At 42.6% G+C, this 21,867-nt stretch overlaps 2 protein-coding genes across 13 annotated transcripts in view; both read right to left on the bottom strand.

The window, feature by feature from the left end:
• The window catches only part of KIDINS220 (kinase D interacting substrate 220), a 67,703-nt gene extending 61,118 nt beyond the window's left edge, over nt 1-6,585 (bottom strand). For 8 of the 10 annotated variants that reach the window (XM_044418498.1, XM_044418489.1, XM_044418463.1 and 5 more), the window contains exon 1: nt 6,436-6,584. The gene's annotated coding sequence lies outside the window, so the exon portion shown is untranslated. Of the gene's footprint in view, nt 1-6,435 lie in introns of all 10 variants that reach the window. The other 2 variants (XM_044418453.1, XM_044418480.1) reach the window with 1 other exon arrangement.
• A 7,815-nt stretch (nt 6,586-14,400) lies between these two features.
• MBOAT2 (membrane bound O-acyltransferase domain containing 2) overlaps nt 14,401-21,867 on the bottom strand; it is an 84,124-nt gene continuing 76,657 nt past the window's right edge. For all 3 annotated transcript variants that reach the window (XM_044418425.1, XM_044418440.1, XM_044418432.1), the window contains one exon: nt 14,401-21,157. In XM_044418425.1, coding sequence (XP_044274360.1) covers nt 20,929-21,157 — 229 coding nt within the window. In that variant the 3' untranslated portion in view covers nt 14,401-20,928. The remainder of the gene's footprint in view (nt 21,158-21,867) is intronic.

Genomic DNA, 21,867 nt, shown 5'->3' with positions numbered 1-21,867 from the left:
TTTGCCTCCTAATGTTTTTCACGGAGGGTTCCCGGAGGAGGGCCTCTGCTGCCGATCTCGGGGCGGGAGGGCAAATATGGAAGGAGGTGTTCCTTTAGGTATCCAGGTCCCAAGCCATTAAGGGCTTTATAAGTGATAACCAGCACCTTGAATTGAGCCCGGACTTCGATAGGGAGCCAGTGAAGCTGGTAGAGGACTGAAGTTATGTGAGAATAATGCCCAGTCCCTGTCAGCAACCTGGCTGCTCTATATTGCACCATCTGAAGTATCCGGACTGTCTTCAAGGGCAGCCCCACATAGAGCGCATTACAGAAATCCAATTGGGAAGTAACCAATGCATGTGTCACTGTCGCTAGGCAATCGTCCTCCAGATAGGGACACAGCTGATAGATTAACCAAAGCTGAAGGAAAGCGCTCCTCGCCACCACAGTCATTTGAGCTTCCAAAGACAGCTCTGGGTCGAGGAGCACTCCCAAGCTGAGGACCCTGTCCTTTAGAGGGAGTGCAACCCCATTCAGGACAAGTCCAAGTCACCTACCCAGGAGCCCGAACCACCCACCAACAGGACCTCCATCTTGTCTGGATTGAGTTTCAGTTTATTGGCCCTCATCCAGCCTATTACCTCGGCCAGGCACCGGTTCTGTACTGAGCAGAACGACAGCAAAACAACTGTTTCCATTCAGCATTGCAATTAATGTGTTCCATATTCAAGCCAGAGAGCCGAGGGATGCTCTAGCTCGAGTTATTCCCTGAACTCAGGAGAATGACTGAAAACAAGGCAGGGGAGAGAAAAACATAAATGAGGCCAGGTAGCTACCTCCTATCTAAAGAAGATATTTGCACTCATCTTTTTTAGTATTAGTTTAAAATTTTAATAAAATTTCTTTAAAAAAAAGATATTTGCACTCATCTCACTACAGCAGGCATGGGGGAATGTATAGCCCTCCAGATATGCTAGGCAGCAACTTGCATCAGTCCTAGCCAGAATAGCCAGTGGTGAGAAATGATGGGAGATCTATCCAACAACATCCTCATCCCTGTTCTATGGCACTCATGCTTGGATATATTCCTCAAATTTTCAAGCCATTAACCTTGGAATGGTCAAGCATGTGCTCCTACGGTTATATGTAGCCCTCAGCATAGTTTCAAAAACCACCTGCAAGTGGTCAGTCCAGGTCTGACAAGAGCAATCTGTCTGGTAATGCACCAGGCAGAGACAACGTAAGAGAATCCGTGAATGAAAATGAGAGTGCAAGTGACAGAAAGAAAGGTAAGCGGTGTCCCTACCCATGTTCATCTCTAAGTCCTGCTACCACTAGCTTTGGCTCAAGCCACTCCTGAACTAACCCCATGATGCCATCCCAAAGCTTCAGCGGAGTCAATCTAGCAGTGAAACTGCGGGAGGGAGCAATAGGTGCTGCTTCAGGACTTGCTGCATGACAGAGCAGAATGTGTCATGTTTCTTATTCTAAAGGAAATGCTATAGTTAGGACTTCTGCTTTTAGCCAGACCAGAGCTCATGATTTTCCTATCATAGCCTGATGACACAAAGTCGTAGCTGGACCATATTGTTCCCACTCCTTTTTGCCACATACCCATGCAAAGAAAAGATCAATAGGCCAAGCAATGTTATTCTTGCACAGCTTCAGGAAGGCCTAAAACTAAAATTCTCTGTACTTGCTGAGAGCTGAAAGCCCTTCTTATGTTAAAGCCACACAGCTTTGTTATCGGGTGGTACAGAATGTAAGGAATACTACCAAGTTACCTTACCTTGTGTCTTGTGTTCAGATTCATGAGGTAACTACTCATGAGTTGTCTCCATGTCCCCCCATCTTCCCTCCAAATGGTGGCATGCATCCCATCAGCACCTGCAGTTTGGAACCATTCCCAGCATGCACTGCTCCTGCCTGTCTCTCCAACATTGGTTCACATGCTCCCCTGGATGTGTTCTCAACTGGCTGCCACTGTTTTCTTCCAGTGCTCTGTGGAGCCCCGTCTATTAATTACAGTAGCAGGGAGGTCCACGGAGACCCCATCTATTCATTGGAAAAACATGACTGACCCCACAGTTACTGTTCCCAGTCCTCCCTCCCAGCACGTGCTTTCCAGTGCCTGGCCAGATCACCTATCTCACACCCCACCCAGCTAACCACCAGCCTATCCACCACCTGGCTGGATTGCCAAGCTGCCCTGTCCTCCTGCCTGGTGGGGCCTCCTGCATGAGAATGCTGTGCCCTCTTGCATGAGGTCACGCTGGCTCACGCAAGAAGTGACATCACAACCTCCCATGAGATGCTTCAGAACGCTCACATGTGAGGCCATGCCAGGTGGGGATATGGCAGTGTGGCCGCAGTAGGCAGATAAGCAATCAGCCTGACAGCACACACGATGGGCAATCAGCTAGGCAGCAGGGAGCTGGGCACTGGGGATACACACTGGCAGAGAAGCCATGGAACGCAGTACAGCCGATCAGTGCCCTGTCCACTGGCAGCTCAGCCACTGCTAGTCAGACAGGGTAGCAGAAAATGCCACAGCCACTCTTGCCACCAAACTCGCTGGCTGAAATGGGGAAAGAAAAAAAACCACACAGAAAAACATTTTAACTGGCTTCACATAGAACAAGCAATGCTTGAAGGCTGTTGGTTCTCTGTGGTGATTCACAAATCTGGTGGCATGTTTCACCATGCTTCCAGTATGCAAACATAACATGTGATTAATGCCATGGCTTGTTGTTATGTGTGAATGCAGCCCTGGTATGAAAGACTAGAGACAGACCTACAAACCAGCTACTAAGAATATTATGCATGCAGAAGGGTGCAGTCCTAGGAGACGCCCATAAGCCCCCAAACTCAGAGGCTCATGTTCATCCAATGCAGAGCAGAAGAAGTAGCAGAGACATTCTACATTTTCATTAGATGGCGGTTTTCAGGTAGAGGCATCAGAAAGGAGGCTGTAGAGGCTTCAGGATAGTTCCTATCCTGGTCACTCCAGTCTCTCCTTGCACCTAAAATACAACCTTGAACCCCTCTCTGAGGTCATTTCCACAACCACAGAGAGCAGCTGGCACAGTTCTTTTGGTAGTAGCTGCAAGTGGGTGGGAGTGAGGGATTAGAGCTCCAATGATCACCTCCGCAGTCAGAGCACTAGCTCCAGTCTTGGCACTCAGGAGCTGAATCTCAGACAATGTCTGGAGACCACAGGATCATTCCATAAGGCAATCATTTGTTATTGTACAATTCACATGCAAAGCATCGGCACTTGTAAAGATAAGTGAAAAAGAACCAACGTCAGCTTAAAAAATCCACTGTATAATGATACATAAGTAGATGAACATTATAAAATGCTGAATATGCTTTATCTCAGAGCAGCATACTATGCTTACATAAAAATCCTAACTGAATCCATAATTTTTTTAAAAAAAATACTACTTTAAATACTGTAGTCATGCCTATATTGAGACTAGGAATATTTCTTACTTATTACACTTTCATACCATCCAGGAACTGAAAGATCTCTGGGTGGTTCACAAAAATTAAAATGATTAAATAAAAATAAAATATAAAAGCTTAAAACTACAATAAAATTAAAATAACCAAAACAAACCTAGCCACAATGCAGAGATTTAAAACACAGCAACAGAATTCAAATGAAACCTGAAGGACTAAAATGCCTTAGAAAATAAGCAAGTCTTCACCTGTTGCCAGAAAGATGCCCACGTGTGAAGCTCTAGTTGTGCCTCCACAACCTGATGCCAGAACAGAAAATGATTTTTTTCTTAATAGTCACCCACCTCCATTTCCTTTGGAGGGGGCTCCAAGAGCAGGTCCACCTAGGATGTTCTTAGAGTTCAGGCAACTATACATGAGAGCAGGTGTCTCTACCAGAAAAATGGCCCCAAGCTATTTATGGCTTTTAATATTAATACCCAGCATGTTGAACTGAACCAGAACTGCACTCATAGTCAGTGCTGATGGAAAAGTATGGGCATAATCATGAAAATGTTGGCCAGTCTCTGTCAACAATCTCACTGCTCTGTTCTGCACCAGCTAAACTTTCCAGGCTGTTTTCAAAAGCAGCCCCAAATATAACATATCATATGTTGAAAGGTTATTAGTACATGGGTAATTGTAGCTAGGCTATTCCTGTCTAAATATGAACACAGCTGGTATATCAGCCTAAACTGATCAAAGGTGCTCCATGCCACAAAGTCTATTTGTGCACAGTGTTGAATACAAGAGCACATTCAAAGCACAAACCTGATTCTTTAGGAGGAGTGCACTCCCCTCCAGGGCTGGTTGAAATCATTTAGCAAGCATACAAACAACCCGCTAACACTACTCCATCCAGTACCTCTGGAATAAATATTGGTTTCAATGGCCCTCATCCAGTCCATTACTGTGCCCAGGCACTGATTCAGAAAAAACATCGTCTTCCTTGAATTTGATGAGAAGGAGACACAGATAGGGGTTTCATCTGCATATTGATGACACCTCAGCCCACACCTTCAAATAACCTCCCCAGCAGTTTTTGTGCAAATGTTGAATAGCATGGGAACAAAACAGAGTCCTATGGGAGCCAGAGAGCAATAAATCCCAGTAACCCTAACTCTAACCCACATTCAGTCAGTCTGAACACGCATTTTCTTTCTGCTGCATTCTAGCCATTTCTCTTTTGCTTCATTGCTGTCAGCTCAGGTGTAAGTATACCAAGAAGCTGACTGGGCTCTGTTCAGAGGGGCAGGTTGATTGAGCACACTAATGTCAGCTGTCCAAGTCAGCTCTGCACTACACAAACACTTGGGCTTCAACAAAAGCACTAGCCATACCCTCAGGAAAATCTCCCCAGAACTCTCTAAAATTCATTGGAATCCATCAGACCAATTTGATAGTTTTCCCACCCTTGCAGGGGGGAAAGGCAGCTGAGAAATAAGCATAACAGAAAGTGATCTGACCATGACAATGGGATAGATGTTACTTCTCCTGCTTTCAAATCACCAAAGAAGATTACCAAAACCAATAATATTCTCCATCAAAAACATGCCACTCACTGGCATTAACAACTGCATCGCACATGCTTAACTGATGCAGGCAGCCATCACTACTCATAATTATAATGTCCTTGAAAGGTGTTGGTATGATAGTTTTTATGGTACTTTTTGTTTAGAAGGTAAAATGCTAAATAGACTAATATCAGGCCTATAATCCCCTCAGAGGTAAATGAGATCTACATTGCTTCCAACTATTCACTTCAGTCTTGCATTAAACCACAAACCCACTAGGCACTTTTTTAAAATAGCACCTAGACAGCTACAAACTGAGAACAGACAGTTGTGCCAGTAGCTCATCTGATAATGTGCCAAGATGTTCTTCACACTTTGCACTGGAAACTGATAACACTGATTCTAGACTAAGAACAATTATAGTACAGTAAGACTATAATCCTATACACACTTGGGTGAAAATTATCATATGACCAAGTTGTTTAATCTTTAAAGCATCATGAGAGTTAACATTTTAGTTAAGATTTCAATATGCTATGGTATTGTAAACTACTTGCTTGGTTTTCTCAAGCAAAAACTGAATTACTATATCCACCATAGAAAAGTGACACCTCAAAGACTAACAAATGTATTGTAGCAAAGTGGATGCGTATAACAGTAAGGGTTAGGGTGCAGTCTCATATATACTTATCTAGGAATAAATTCCATTGAACTCAGGGGGGGTTATGACTAAACAAACATGCATAGGATTGCACTTTGTAAGGCCGTCATGTGCCACAAGAAATCTGGGTGCATGTGTGAGACTATGCTGTGACTGTCCAAATTATACATGCCTACATAGAAGCAAGCCTCACTGAATTCAGACAAGTGAGTTAAAGGATTACAGTCTATACAATTCAGACGACTCAGTATAGGATTTCATATATGGCTACTCCATGGGAATGTCTTACCACATGCCAAGTACTGACCAAGGGTGCTTCTACGATGGCCAACTCAGCCCTATCAGTCAAAAGGCACAGTGCAGCTGTTCTGTCATTACCCATTTAATGGATGTTTTGTAGACAGAAAAAGGGCAAATCCAGAGCATTCACACGTCATAAATGTGATCGAAAGGATGAATGGGGAGGGAGCGACGGCTTCCCGTAGAGGCCTTAAGGCGGAGAGGCACCCCACCCGCACGTAACCAACGACACAAGCCCACTGACTCAGCACCCTCCTCCCCAACAGCTCTCCCCAATCTTCTCAGGCCCACCACTATCTGCGATTCGTGCCACTGGCTGAGAACTGGGGAGCCCAAAGAATAAAAATAAAAAATAAAGGCCAGGTAGAATGAAGGAGGCAGGGCGGCTCCACTCCCTTTGTTTGACAGCTCACCCGACCACCACCCTCGCCAAGCCCCTCGCCCCCTGCGCCTGGCTTGCCCCCTTTCTCCTCACCGGCAGCAGCTGAAGGGGAGTCAAAGACACAGGAGGAGGAGGAGGAGGAGGAGGAGGAGGAGGATGAGGATGAGGAGGAGATGGCGGCGGCCCGGGACGAGAGCTCGGGTGTCATTCGACGAGCAGCTTCTCCTTGCAGGCGGCAGCGGCCATCTTACCTGCTCCGCCTCCCTCGCCGGCGCGGTCACGTGAACCGTGCTCGGCTCAGGCTGCACTGGGCGGTCGAGGGAGCGCAAATCGTTCCGTCCGCGGCGGCAGCGGCGGGCGACGCTCGCTGTGTGAGCGCTGAACAAAGAGGTGAGGCGAGCGGGCTTGCCTCACAACCCCGCCTTCCTGGTGCGTTGCAGCCGAAAACGAACCCCAGGCCACCACCCAAGAAGCGCCGTGATTCCGGTGTCACCTTGACATCACATTTGCATCGGGGCGTGTCTGCCGCACCCGATGCGTGCTGCGCTCCGGTTGAGGGTCTGTATTAGCTGGGTATTAGGAGAGGGTTGCACTTGTAAACAATGGGACCAAACAGCGAGGAAATGCAAGCTTGTACGGTAGCCTGTGGTTCGGTTGTATATGCACACTTACTTGCATATACAATCCATATACAAGTTGCAATCCTGTGCCTGTTTATAGTATGTATTACTGTGCCACTGTGTTCAGTGGGGCTTGCTCGCAAGTAACTCACGTGTGTTGCGATACGAAGGGTCTGGCAGCGTGTATAGGATTTAGAGTCATGATGCTTAGCCCGATCCTTGGAATAAAATCTTTAATTGTAGAGATGAGCAGATCTCAGGCTTGTGGGATTGGAACAAAGGGCTTAGAATTAAAGAACTCTGAGTCCCGGAAATGCAGTTTGTGTACCAGAAGGGTTTACTGTCCTTGCAGCTTTTTCCATTTCAGCAGTATAATTTCGGAAGGTGAGGAATCATTTTGCTGCTGCTGTTAAATGAGGAGTCAGAAATTATCTGAGTCATCCAGAGTTCCAGACCATTTGAAACTCAAAGCAGAACCACCTCTTGTTTTACTTAAAAAGAAAAAGAAAAATGCCTGAAACAGTGGGATGCGTTGGAGACATGAGAAAAATATTTTAAAGCTGAAGCCCTTCTTGGATGACCAGAACACCAACTTCCAAGCAAGCCGAACCAACCAAAACTTATGCATCACACAGGACTAGATGGAATTGAATCAAAGCCACAAAACTTCCTCAAAACCCATGTTCCAGGACCTGTCCTAGGCAATAACTGATACTCTGCAAATGGGCCCAGAGTGCCAACTTCCAAATGAAACAAATCTATCCATTTACCAGTCATACGTGACTTGATGGGACTGATGCAATAAGCCACCAAATATAGCAGTTTGGAGCACCAGCAGCGATGTGCACCACCACCAAGTCCGGAGGCCGATGTGCAGCCTATGCTCAGCCCAAAGGGTGACAGCAGTAATCCCTGTGGGCCCTGCACCAGATATTCTCCCCAGACAGCCATTTTCAGCCATATCAACAGCACAGGGAGGGGAAGGGAATGAGCTAGGGACACCTGTAGGAAAACATGTACTCGTAAATCAGTTCTCTGCCTCCAGCACACCCTTTTCCCTACTCCAAGGTTCATTTGTGATTGGGGGTAAGGGGGGGGAGGGTAGACAGTGTCGTTCTTTCAGCACTAGCTGCAAGGGTGTGGATCACTGCACGTCGGAGCCAGGACTCTGAGGAATTCGATGGTCCCATCATCTGGGAGACCATAGGATTGCCCTCTTGGGCTGACACAGCAGATATAAGGGCCCCTGGATAGCCATACACATGGAATAGCAGTCTTAGGAGTGCCTAAATCTCTGGAGTTCAAATAGAAACCCATGTCTTTCCTTGCAAAAGTAGCAACGGTTAGCCAGTTTAAAAAAAAAAAAAATTCTGGCCTACTGACCCTGTCCTGCCCTTCAGAACTAAGATCCAGCCCCTGAATGCTGCAAAGCAAGTGCAGAAGGGTGTGTCCTCCTTTATAAACAAGCTAAGAGATGGACAAAGTTAATTGGCATTGTGAAAAGCTGACGGAAGAGCTTGGTTGCAAGGGGAAAGGAGTACATAAGCTCTAAATAATAGTGCCTGTAAGCTATTTTAAAAGCTAACTGTACACTCCCTGTGAATAATGTCTCTTGTTACCACTGTACAAATTATCCAGTAACACACATGCAGTGCAACGTGAGGCAAAGCCAGAGCAGCGTGCCGGGTGCCACAGAAAGGGGAGGTACGATCACTGAGCCTCCTAATTCCCTAGTTTGGCATGTGGATTTGCTGCACTTAGCGGGTAGGCCTGTGGTGCCACTGGAGTCAGAAAACCACTAGGAGGGCAGGAGGCTGCATCTCCTTCCCACTCACTTCTGTGTGCCTAGCTTTGGCTATACTGCAGAGCTCGATAGTAATATTGCCAAGCTCTGTAATTCCTTGGTTTAGAATACAAACATGGTAATAGGGCTCACCACAAATACAAGGGAAACTTTACAAGCCTACCCTATTCCCAGACATTGTTCTCTAGCTTAGATTTCAGTCTGGGTTCACAAGAACTGAACAATTACTTCCTCGCTGCAGGTTTCCAATTACACCCCTTTCTTTCTGAACCATCCAAAGTGTTCTAGACTTAAGCAAGGAATAACTCTCAGCCTTATGATCCATGGTAGTTACAGAACCATTATAACGGGGGTCCCCAGTGCAGCACCCACAGGCATTTCCAATGGCACCCAGAACAGGGTGCCTGATGCAGTATTCACAGGTACCCAAAGTTAAAGTAATATTGATCCACATTTTAAATAAATATACGTGGATTTGTATGAAATGCATACAGCTTTCTAGCAATTCTACACAGGCTTCAACAAAAGCAGACCCAATATCCCAGTAACTATTAAGTTGGTGTTAAGCCACCCATATATATATCAAAGGCATTGCAAAATCCACAATCCATTGCATCACAGAAGATTATTGGTCCTTCCAATTTTGTAATCAGTATTTTATCTCTCAAAAGGGTGCAGAGGAGCCATTTCCCCTTCCCTTTCTTCATTTCCATAAAGCAGGCAACTTAAAGGAGCACATATATCAGTGTCTATAAAAAGGCATTTCCAATACAAAATTTATCTGTGCAATAAAATTTGTCTGTACCCCAAGCCAATGGAACCCCACAATCAGTTTGAGGGGTTCCCCAGCTATTCAAATTATTAGCCATATCATATATAGTTTTTGCCAGCCCCCTCTTATTTTTTGGTGGGAGCTGACAAACCTGAAAACATATAACGTACAAATGTTGAACTCAGTGATATTGTCATTTCCACATAAAGAAAGTTAGGATAATCCATAACAATTGCATTTGTAGAGAGTAATTCTTCATGTTTTTATGAAGGAAAAGGCTGTGAAATCTCAAAAAGGGTTTAATTTTGGCTCGGTGTATTTCCAAGTACATCCACCTGAAGAAGAAAATGTGTAATGTCATATAAACCAGTAAACTTATTGTACTAGAATGAAACAAATCTTAAAAGCCATTAAGAAAAAGTAATATTTTTAAAACTATTATTTCCCCCCTCCCCTTGGATCCACAGTGAGCAAGTTTAAGAGTGTCAGAGATGGCAAGAGTAATGCCATCGGGAGTCTAGACTCTCCCACTTAGTCTGGTCTCCATGCAAGGTCACTGAAGCTAGAAGGACCAAAGCTGAGACACCCAATGAAGATGCATCCATCCTCTTTGGGAGTAGCAGTCATATCAGTAGAAGAGGATGGATATCTGTAATGGTGATGGGGCAGAGAAACTTCTGAAGTTTTTGAAGGGACAGATACCAGGCAGCAATGGTGGTTGAAGGGAACACTGGTGGAGAATCTTTCAGCAGTGATGCTCAGGCTACTTCTGGTTAGTATCGTGCAGAAGGTGGCAATGGTAAACCACTCCTGAATTTTCTTACCTTGAAAACCCTATGATGAAACGATCCAAAGTGAAATGAGAGAATGCTGGAAGATGAGACGCCCCGGTCAGAAGGCACTCAACCAGCTATTGGGGAGGAACCCTGACAAGGTGAAAGGAAAGACGAAATGGTGCATGACACACAAAATTGGAATATGGAATGTGAGAAGAACTGAATCAAGGCAAACTAGAAACCCTAAAGCAGGAAATGGAACAGCTAAACGTTGTAATACTTGGTGTGAGCAAACTAAAGTGGATTGGAATGGGAAATTTTCAGTCAAACAAACACAAAGTGTTTTACTCTGGAAATGGCAAACTCAGAAGAAAGGAAGTACCGTATTTTTTGCTCTATAAGACGCACCTGACCATAAGACGCACCTAGTTTTTAGAGGAGGAAAACAAGAAAAAAAATACTGAATCAAATGGTTTACTAAACTATTTAATAAACTATAACAGAATACAATAATACCGTATTTCAACCTAGTAAAGTGAACAGCAGTCAACAGTGGCAATAAGAACCATCATCACTGTCATTAACAAGAGAGAGACTTTAAAGTTCGAGTACTCTTCTAGTTTTCGTTGAACCCATAGAACTCATCATCACTAGAGTCAGAATTTATGAAGCTCTGTTGCTCACAATCACTGACATCACTTTCTTAGTCAGTAGTGGAATTATTGAAGGAATCCACAATCTACACCAGTTATACAAGAGCTGCTGCAGACAATTCAATAACTAATCTAAAAAAGCCAGTAATGTCCACGCTGCCCTACTAGTAAATAATAGCAAAAAACTTCTGACAAAAAATGAGATATTGTACGGTAAATCAAACACACAGCGGACTAAGTAGCCTTTGAAGAATTAACTTCATACACGAAGGTAATGCTGCTCAAATATCCACTGATCCTAAAAAAAAATGTGTCTGATCAACTAACAGATAACTGTTCCATGGAAAGTTTCCTGATAATCACAGGCACATTCCCCATCACTTCCCCATGGGCTTCATTAAAAGACGGGTTGCCATTTGAAAACACACACTGACCTGTGATTAACAGCTCTCACCTGTGCCGGAGGAGGGGGGGCGGAGCAGGGCGGGCCGAGCGCGTGCCAGCCAGGTGGTGCCACGTGGGGCCGGCAGCGTGCCAGCGGTCTTCCGGGTGGTGCGGCGCAGCAGGTCTTCCCAGGCGGTGGGGGTGAGCAGTCCGTCTCTCTGTGCGGCTGGCAGGTTAAAGCCCGCGGCTCCTCCTCCTCTGCACTGCTCCCCCTGAGCGACACAGCTCTCACCTGCGCTGGAGGGGGGGGGCAGAGCAGGGCGCGCCGAGCGCATGCCGGCCAGGTGGTGCCACGTGGTGCAGGTGGCCGGCAGCATCCCGGACATCGGGCACACACACATTCGCTCTATAAGACGCACAGACATTTCCCCTTACTTTTGAGGGGGGGAAAAGTGCGTCTTACAGAGCGAAAAATACGGCAGCTCTAACCCTGAGGGTAGATGTAGCACAGGGACTTGCTACATCTACTCTCATCGCACCTCACACACTTCCTGGTGCCTTCAGTGCCACCTAGAAGCTAGGAAGGGGAAACGAGAAAATAGAAGAGACAGAAAGGGACAGAACAAGCTAGGTCTCACGAGCATGGAGAGGGTTTCTTTTTTCAGGGTTTTTTTTAGTGATATAAAGGGAGCAGTTTTTTTTAGGGAAAAAGGCTCGTGAGGATCAGAGATTGGGTATATAGGAATGTGATGAAAATGAAAAAAGGAAAGGAGAAGAAAATGCTCAGAAAAAATCTAGTGAGAAAGAACTTCCTGAGGCACAGGAGGTGGTCAAAGAAAAACTGAGGATAATGGTGGGAACTTCTCCTTTTCATATGGATGCTGGGGTGAGGGAGGGTTCCCACCAAAAAGCTCTTGAGTATTCCCAGTAATGGCTTCCCACAGAACCTACATACGTGATGCACGAAGACCATGAAGAACTGGGAGTTAACATGATTCGTTCACTTCAAAAATCAAGCTATTATGAGCAAGGCATGAGTCCTTCCAAAATATAGGGCTGGCTTGTTCTAGTGTCAAAACCTGTTGCTACTAGACAAAACTTCCCACAGCCACCGGTCTCTCTCTCTCCCTCTAAACTAACCATGAAGGACATCATGATCAAGACTCCTGCTCCCAATTATTAGACTTCAAGAGCTCCTAGAATCCTTGAAATGTACTTGGCCGTCATTGCTTGGGGAATGGAGTTCTCAATACAGATTGAGCTATGAGGCTTTCATTGGACACTTCCAAGAATAAGGAGCATCCGGGCCTGAAATGTGGAAGTGTCTGCTCATTTATATTAGCCCTTTCTCTTTGCCAGGATATGTTTTAGGGAGGAGGAATACAAGAGAACTACAATTTGGACTGGGTCTTTCCAATCTCTCTTGGAAAAAACTTGGAATGACCTCTTTTTCTCTTAATCATAGGCAGGGATGAATGGAGCTTGTCTATCTCGGAATTTGGACCTGACTAGAAATCCTCCCCTCTTCATCTCTCATTTGTAGAAACTTAAAGCAGAACCTACAAGAAAAATAGCCTTACCAGAAATTGGAGCCCTTAGGCCACTGTTTGCACAGCTGAAGCCCTGCCTTCCACTTTCAACAATTACAGGAATGCTGAGACAATTTTGGAGGTTTGAGTAGGTACCCTTCATTCATCTGTTACATGTTGCTCAAATCCTAACTTCACTGCAAGGTGCACATCTCACATCTTCTCACTTACTTCTTTTTTTCACCAAATTAATTTTCTATTCAAGGATTTTTCCTTCAGATGTTTTGCTACTCCTTTCCAGTGTTTAAACCCAATATTCCAGCAGTAGAAAGAAGGGTTTTTTCCAACAGGAAGCTGAACAGTAGTCGGAAAAATCTGACACGAACAACAAAAAGATGCGCAATAGAGACCAGAGCTGGTGACACCTTGGCAGTTCCCTGGGTGAAGCCATCAGTGGTAAAGCTGTCTCTGCAGACAGCTGTGAGCAGCAAGGGAGGCAGTGATCTGAAGGCTTCCACCCGCTCTTGTCCCTTCTCTCCTTGATGGAGAAGGATCATGGTAACAGCAGCAACCCACCCTGCACCTCCAGTCATAATTTCCCGGCATTTCTAGGACTCCAGTATGACATCACTTGCCATATTCTTGATCATCTTTTTGCTGCTGCTGCTGTTGCTGGGAGCATGTTGCCTCAACACTATGGGAGACGTGTTCCACTAGTATTAATTTCTGATATTGGAATCCCACATTGCTTCCCCAAGCATTTGGAGAAACTCTTGTTATCACTGAAAATGCTTTATGCTTCTGCAGAAAAACTGCTTGGGACTACTCTTCTGCTCAGCTTACATTAGTAGAGTGAAGAAGCATTAAAAATATTCCCTTGATAAAAGTTTCTTCAAAACACATTGCAGACCTTTTCCTCAAAAAATGTTTTCCCCAGATAGAGATAGCTGAGCTTTTTCCAGCCTTGTGCCTCCAAAATGTTTTGGACTACATCTCCCATCATTCTCAACCACTGTCACACTGGTTCTGGCTGATGAATGCTGCAGTCCAAAATATCCTGCAGGCACAACATGTAAGATTGCTTGGCTCAACCACTTGCATTTATGAAGGGAGAGGGATGCCCCATTGAATAGAAGGATTCTCCATGAGGAACACACCATCTGTATGGAAAAATTGTCAGTCCCATGTGCTACCTGTTTTCAGAATCTGTATTTCTCAATTCACTGCTTTTGGAATAATACTTGTATCTGTAAAAGCAGAATCTGAATTGGCTTCAGTTTGGTTTGAATCTATTCAAGTCCCAAAATTGATCCATAAATTTATGTTTGGATTAAATTTTCACACAAGTTGTTTGTCTCAGCCTTGCCGATTAACTAAATTATAGCTTTGTCCACAGGGGAAATATTAGCTAAAATATGTTTCGTTCATTTCCAGAGATATATCTAATCATCTGGATGTTATGGCCTTTAAAAATGCATTACATTGCACAAAGAGCTATGAAACAAATTGAGAAAAGCAACTTCTTTTAAACTACAGTTTAATCAGATTTGAAAGACACAAATTAGAAAAAACATTTATAGGCAAGTTAAAAACACCTTTAAAACATAGCAGTGTGCCACCTCTGTGTAGCATCTCTGAGACAAAACTAGAAATAAGTAATTATTAAAATATCACATCACAGTGTAAACTAACACAGTGGTATTTAAAATTACCATACACCAAGACCTAATTTTATGGATTTGTTGAAAAATAACAATTTTTAAAAAATATATATATTGGAATAATAAAAACAAAATTCATGGACAATGTCTTTATATTCTGAATCAGGGAAGGCAAGTTGAGGAAATACTGCAACTATCCACTTTTGAAGCATATTCTTATTTCAAAAAGCAGATATTCTGAGGGAAGGGAGTATATGATCTCTGCATTGAGCTAAGCAAAGAACCCTTCAATGTGTATCTAGGTAGGAAATATCAAAATCCCATATTTATATTTTTAATTGAATAAATTTTATATTATTTTTAATAATCATGTGTGTCCATTTTAAATTGGAGCACTAGTTACCATTCAATGCCTATAGAAAGTTATCTCTAACTGAACTAGAATATACTTGAGGTCTGGTTTTGGAACAACTATCTACATGTTATGGTTTTTGTATGATACTTTTTGCCACTGTAAGACACATCCAAAGACTTCATAGAAATAGTCAAAATCAACAAACATGAAAAAGGTATGGAGTGAGAGATTCATTAGAGTTAAGAACCTGACATAACACATGCAAGGCAAATAATAATAATAAAGAGTGTAGGCAAATGTTCCTTTTATACAGTTTTCTGGCCTAAGTGCTAATGTATCTTTGATATGCACAGCTAAACAATGTTTTGAGACCTCCTCTGTGGAAGCAGAACATTTCACATTTAAGTGTAGTGGAATTCCAGATGAGGGAAGTGTCTGTAGATTGCTACAGCAAACCTGACAATGAATTCAGGGCCTCACTCGATTAAGTGCTCAAACAAAAGGGCCTTTTAAATCCTGGCATGACAGTGAGGTTGAAGTCCTGTTAAGGTCCAAGGGTTAAAAAGAGCTTCCAGTATTTTCAAGTGGGTCCAGGCCTGAAGTTGCATATTAGGGTAAAAAAAAATCACTGGGTATATCCAACAGCACAAAAGTAGATATTTTCTTGCACAATAGGGCTTTCCTCCCACCCTTCCCCGCTGCAGCCCTCTAAAAAGGCTTTCCTGGGATTAGAGGATTGTCAAGGAAGGCCAGGCAGGGAAGGCTGTAGTCTGAGGACAAGATGCCCTAAGCTTAATGGGGGCAGTTTACACAAAATGTTTATTCTCCCATACCATATTCTGGGTCCCTAACCCAGAAAAGGCTTTCTGAGGGAGGGGAGGGGATAGAAAATCCAGTTGTGTGACCAGACCTCTGCTTATGTAACATTGGTTCAGCCCACTCTGTTTGGGATTTTAAAGCAGTTCACCTCCAAGAGAACAAAATTCTCAGCTGCAAGTTACTAATCCTGCCTTGCAAAAGCAAATCTGACACTATTTTCCCACTCACATGGGAGGCTGCCCTAATGTGGAACACTGCATGGACAGGCATTTGTAGTGGATATTCCAAGCTGCACATTTAATCCAAAATTAGTGAAAAGAAAGCAGAAAGAGCAAGCATTGATTCATAGACGCACATGTGTTTGGTTAATGCCAAGCTTTGAGGTATGATATCACACCCTTTTAAAAGTTTTATACCAACCCTAGCAAAAATAAAGACAAAAGCTACCTGGGTCAATCAATAGTCTGGGAAAATATATATATTTGATTTTTATGCTATTTTAAGACAATGGCTCTGAAACCTTTCTATACTGGGGCCAGTCATCATCCTAAGTATGTCTATTTTAAACCAAGCTGCTACTCACACCAACAGGTTAGATAACAGTTCACCAGCTTACCCCTATGAGCAGCCCCAGCCCACCAAAGAGGAAGTTTTGATGTCACTGCCTGTCAGAATCTGAGAGCTTTGGCCACACAACACAGAAGACAATCATGCCGCCAGTCTTCACGAGTAATCCTCCTGACTCCTCAATGGCACTTCTGCATGAGTGAAGGACAGGACTCCAGTAAAGCAGCCATGTGAGCCTGCTGTAGCAACCCTTCAACAACAGCAACACAGACATGAAATTGAGGGTTCTGCATCACTTCAAAAACTAAGGCCAGGGTCTGTGGACTTCCCCCATGTGCACACTCAGAAAATCATGTATCCTTCTGGAGTGGAGGTGCTAAGATTCTCCTGTGCCACTGAATGAAGGAGGGACTATAGTCCATGCTTCAGATTTGGACAGCTCCAGGTTTAATCCCTGATATCCACCATTAAAAAGATCTAGAGATAGTGGTAAAAGGCTCCTGCCTGAGATCCCAGAAACCACTGTCAGAATGGACAATACCTGGGCTACCCAGACAGAGAGCCTGACCTGATTAAAAGCAGATTCCTGTGCTGTTCTCAAGCTCAGGAGCACCATCTTTTGGACAGGAGAACAAGGAGCAACAGTTGGAATGGAATACATGTCATCCCTTGAATCCTAAGCTTGCAAATTTGTCATTAAGGAACTGATTCAGAGAGAGAGGATCGTACTTGAGTCTTTTGACAGAGTCTCAGATAACAGACAATAGAACAGAAATGTCCTTTGTGAAAGTTTTGGATACCTCTCAATTTGCACATGACAAATTTCCACGTGTTGTGTCAAGCTTAAGAGTTCCCACTTTTTAAACAAAACTCTAGTCTTTATCTGGACACAGAGCTGGTGTCTTTCCAAATTCCTTTAAGAGCCAAGAACATTATTACTGTGATGCATGTCAAGTTTGTGTTAGTTCCAAGCAACCAGAAGTTGTCTTCAAAATTCAAACATGTATAAGCACCTTGTTTTTTAAAAAGAGACAGAGAATGGTAAATTGCCAGGAGAGACATGTGGAACACTGATTAAACAAAATCCTTTTCAAATTTATGAAGTGGCATTCAGAAGTTATAGACTGACGTGAAGTATTGACATTTTGAAGTCATTTCCTCAGGACTGAAGGCCCTATTTTGAAATGGTCCCTTGCAATTAACTCTTTCTGTTTCCTGGCTGCAATCCAACTGAAGTTGGTCAAAGGATCTCAATGAAATGAATGGAAGATGTTCGTCTCACACATCCCAACTAACTTCCCAGCTCTCTGTTTTCAATAAAATTGAGTTTCTACTAAATTTAGCTAGATTGAGGCCCTTTATAAAGAGGATGTATTTCATTTATAACTAGAGGAACTGGAAGGTTACAAATTTATTTAAAATTTGGAGAAACATGCACTTAATTCTTAGAGTTGTGCAGAATGTTTCACCCACTGAAAAGTAATAATAAAAGATCAATTATATATTTAAGCACAACTTAAATATATAATTGTATGTTTACTCAGAAATAAGTCCCGCTGCACATCATAGATTTATCTAAGTGTGCATAGAAGTGCAGCCCTAATCAAGCCAAACTTCACTGGAGGACAGAATTTAGACAAAAATTTCATGTTCATAGTTTATAATCTGAAAGCGAAGGCAAAAATATATTATTTTCTATATTCTTTGTGAGTGCCCACAATGTAGATATTATGCAATTATACCATTCACATAAGAATCCCAACAGTAGGTAGAAAACAATCATGGATCTTAAGGGGCTCATCCTAGTTGTTGTTGCCTGCCCCAAATGCTACTTCTGGCTTAGGAGGGAGAGAAGCAGCATTCCATACTTCCTTCTTAGATTTTGAGAGTCACAGATGGTTTGGAAAACCCCTGGACTTGCTTCACCTCAGGGAAGGACAGCTGGGCCAAAGATAGGTGGAAAAACATTGGACCACCTGTTTGGTATTATCCTAATCTTAACTGAGGCCATTGCCATTGTAGTGGCTGACACTCAGGGAAAATTTAAGTGATCTGCTCAATTTAGGTTGTATATAGAGGTGGAGTGGACAATGTAGGAGAGTAGCAAATTCTCCATTCCTTCTCCCAGCAATTCAACTTTACTAGTCTTTTAGTTAGATGTACAGAAATAGAAGTCAAAGTAGCCGATGCAGAAAAGCTCAGTGATTCCCACTGAGCTCTATGGGGAGAAGAAAATGGCCTCTTTGGATACAATTCCAGAGTGGGTTTCCCACATCCCAGATTCTGAGGTCATGCAAAATGGTGGGGGATGGGGGGCACCACCAATTCACCTGGGTGTCTATGTGACACATGCCATTTACTGCTATGGAAGAAAGTAACGCACTTCACATGAACAGTATTATAGTTGGGACAAACAGACTCATGCTCCTGGCACTAGACTGTCCTACTTCTACTGACAGACGCTGCCACACCACATACACACCTCTGCACAGGATGTAGCAGTTCCAAGGATTTTCAGCAAATGATAGAAATCAGTTATAGCAAACACATGAGCACAGCTCTAATGAGCTGCCCTGCCACCAATTTCATGTGCACTGAGGAAATGCCCCCCGCCCCCCGGCCTCTGGATCTACATTGAAAACATCTGCACAGAGAATGCCTTCACATCTGTGGCTGTTCTGCATGATCTAGAACTCTTGTAACATAGGGTCAGGTGAAGATCATGTCCCTGCAAACATGCACACTGTATGATAAAGCACCAAGGGAAGGAGCTACAAGGTGCAGTCCTACGCAAATTTTGCTGTAACCTCTTTCTACAACAACCAAACAGACTTGCATATACATATCATTTCAACAGATGCTTCACATGACTAGTTGTTCTAATATTTATACTCACTTCTGCGACATAGCCGGTATGAAAAGCTCTTTTAATGAGCATGGTTACCTGCTCTCCAAAACAAAACAATCTTCCATCCTGCATTTCTAGCAATGAGAGCATTAACAGGCACGTGTTTCCTCAGAAGGCACCTGTCTCCAGCTAGCCACAAATCTCAGGGAGGCAGACCAAGGAAAACTTGGAACACTCAAACTAATTTATCCTAGTTCTTTCTTTTGATTTATGGGATCCTCTGTGAACACTGAATTTAGGATACTTTGAGATTTCTCCATCATGTGTTTGCCATGTCCTTGACAGCAGCAAATTTTACCTTTCTGTGCTTACTTAAACTATCCAGTCACATAGTTACTAAAGTTTAGGGTATTAATATCACAGAGAAAATTTGGCCTCAATAGTAATCTGATCCCAATTTCGTTATTTTTGCTGTGGCATATTTTTTATATTTAAAAAGATTAAATGGTTTGAACTTGCTAAAAACAACACAAATGGTATGCAAATAAGCAAATAAAAATCATAGCCCTTTAGTACTTAATTTCTTGTAACAATTGTTAATCTTCACCAAAAAGTGATTAATGTTTATCAATTCCCTTGATATATGTTAAAAATAAAATTATGAGAGAACAGAAGGGTTGGAAACATTTTATCAAAGGGTTCAATACGTTTTCATTTACGAAATCTTGGTTTAAGGATTTCCTAAACCACAGGGCTTTCCAGTGTTACGGTGTTTATAATGTCAAAGATGAGCTAGATAACACCTATTCAACATTTTCATCCTTTGTTTAATATAAACTGAATTAGACCGATAATATAATCTGGCTATACTTATATCATAAGCACCTTCTCACACTAATTCTTTACATCTCTGACAGAATTTCCAAATGAGAGTATCTGAAGATCATTCTTTGCAAAATTATTTGTACATGATAAGAACTAGGGGTTTTGCAGAAAAGTTGATCCGTTAACAGGAACTCCAGCAGTGTCCTATGATGGCTGCCATGTTGCTCGTGTATACTGAAAAAGCAGTATAAACTTAAACCAGAGCATATTGCTCTGGAAAAGATGATCATTGAGTTTTAAAAGGTTTCCAGAGGGCTCTCTTGTAATGACAATGTTTCAGAAAAAATCGACTATAATTTGGCATTGGCAATGTTGGTATTCCTGTACTATAAGAAATTGATATTCTAGGAAAAACCTCCAAATACTGAGATGTGTATTGCAATTCCTTCTTATTGATTCAGACATCAATATTTTCTGCTTTCACTTCTCTTTTTGTCTTTCAGTATCCAAAACCTTGTATTTAAACTATGCTTCCCACATTATGTTAAACATGAAAATACCACTTAGAAATGTTATTTCAGTAGATTGAGGGTTTAAGGCAAGGCATTTGCTTGTTATTTTCCTCTTGTTACTCAGGACTGAAACCAAGGTTTCCCCACCACCACCCACAGTGCCTCGGGATACACCACGTACATTCAGCAAAGGGGCACACCGATGACCCAGTGGACATATGCGGCAAGTCCTGAGTGCCCATTGAAATAATGGTAATATTTTCATATAAGGCGTGATCCACAGGAACATGGCATGGGAGAGGTTAATTTGCTTTGTTTCCATTCTTACTAGCGTATTCAATATTCCCTAAAGATAGCATTCTTTTCTTACTAACCATCTTTTCAAACAAATACAAACCCCTTTAAAAGGTGCTATAAATGGGTTTTGAAAATATAAAATATATCCCCCATAGCATTTCTAATCATTGTTTCACTGCTGTATTTCTGCAGGTGATTTCTCTTTTTTGATTGAAACTATTTGCTGTAGAGTAACTGTTATGTCCCGTTATGTTTTTGTCGTCTTCTTTTTCTTGCTCTTTGGGCCAAGAGACCTGGATACTTGCTTGCTTTTTATTTCCTTCTTGAGTTCTTTTCACTGGAAATATCAACAACACTAAAATGCAGGCAACATGAAGGCTGAAGTACCAAGAGCTGAGAAAGAAAGAAAGAAAGAAAGAAAGAAAGAAAGAAAGAAAGAAAGAAAGTCAAAATAATTTCTGATCTTAGCACAATAATGTTTTAACATGTACCTACCTAATAAGGCCTGCTAACTGCACATCATATTTAAGTATGATTTTTTAATATATTTGAATGGCCAGAGTAGTTTCTCAGCCTTATTTTGATAGTTCAAATGGTAGCTTTTGTCCTGAAGAAATTGAATTGAGGGAACTACCCAGGCCCAACCTTCACCTAACAATATTCTAGCACTGAGAAACTGCAAAGAGGGAGGAGACACAGGCATCATAGTTTATGAAGGTGTTTGTATAGAGGGCAGAACAGAACAGAGTGACATGATGCTGAAGATCTGGAACTGTCTTGTACCAAGTCAAACTATTTACACCTTTTCTTTCCCTCTTCTAGAAGTTTCCTGCAACAATTCTGCCATTAGGGATGAGGGTTTATGGAGAAATGGATTCCAACTGCAAACACGGTATTACTCAAGCTGGACAAGTTTGTAGATAAGTCTTTGTTAGCATATCACGTAGTGCTGTGAGTTGCTAAAATTTACAAGTGTGTCAACAGTTTTCCGTATCTTTGTTTTATTCTTAAGTGCCTTTGTCTTTAAATTTGTACAAGTATTCTAATAAAAGTTCTATATAAGATAAACTACATTAAGTGTGGTTTATTTTTTTCTTAAATAT

This window comes from Varanus komodoensis, unplaced genomic scaffold (assembly GCF_004798865.1).
Source record: "Varanus komodoensis strain SLA01 unplaced genomic scaffold, ASM479886v1 scaffold10, whole genome shotgun sequence".
Classification (NCBI taxonomy): domain Eukaryota; kingdom Metazoa; phylum Chordata; class Lepidosauria; order Squamata; family Varanidae; genus Varanus; species Varanus komodoensis.
The sequence above is the reverse complement of the archived record's forward strand: the minus strand, read 5'-3'. Positions and strand labels throughout refer to the sequence as shown.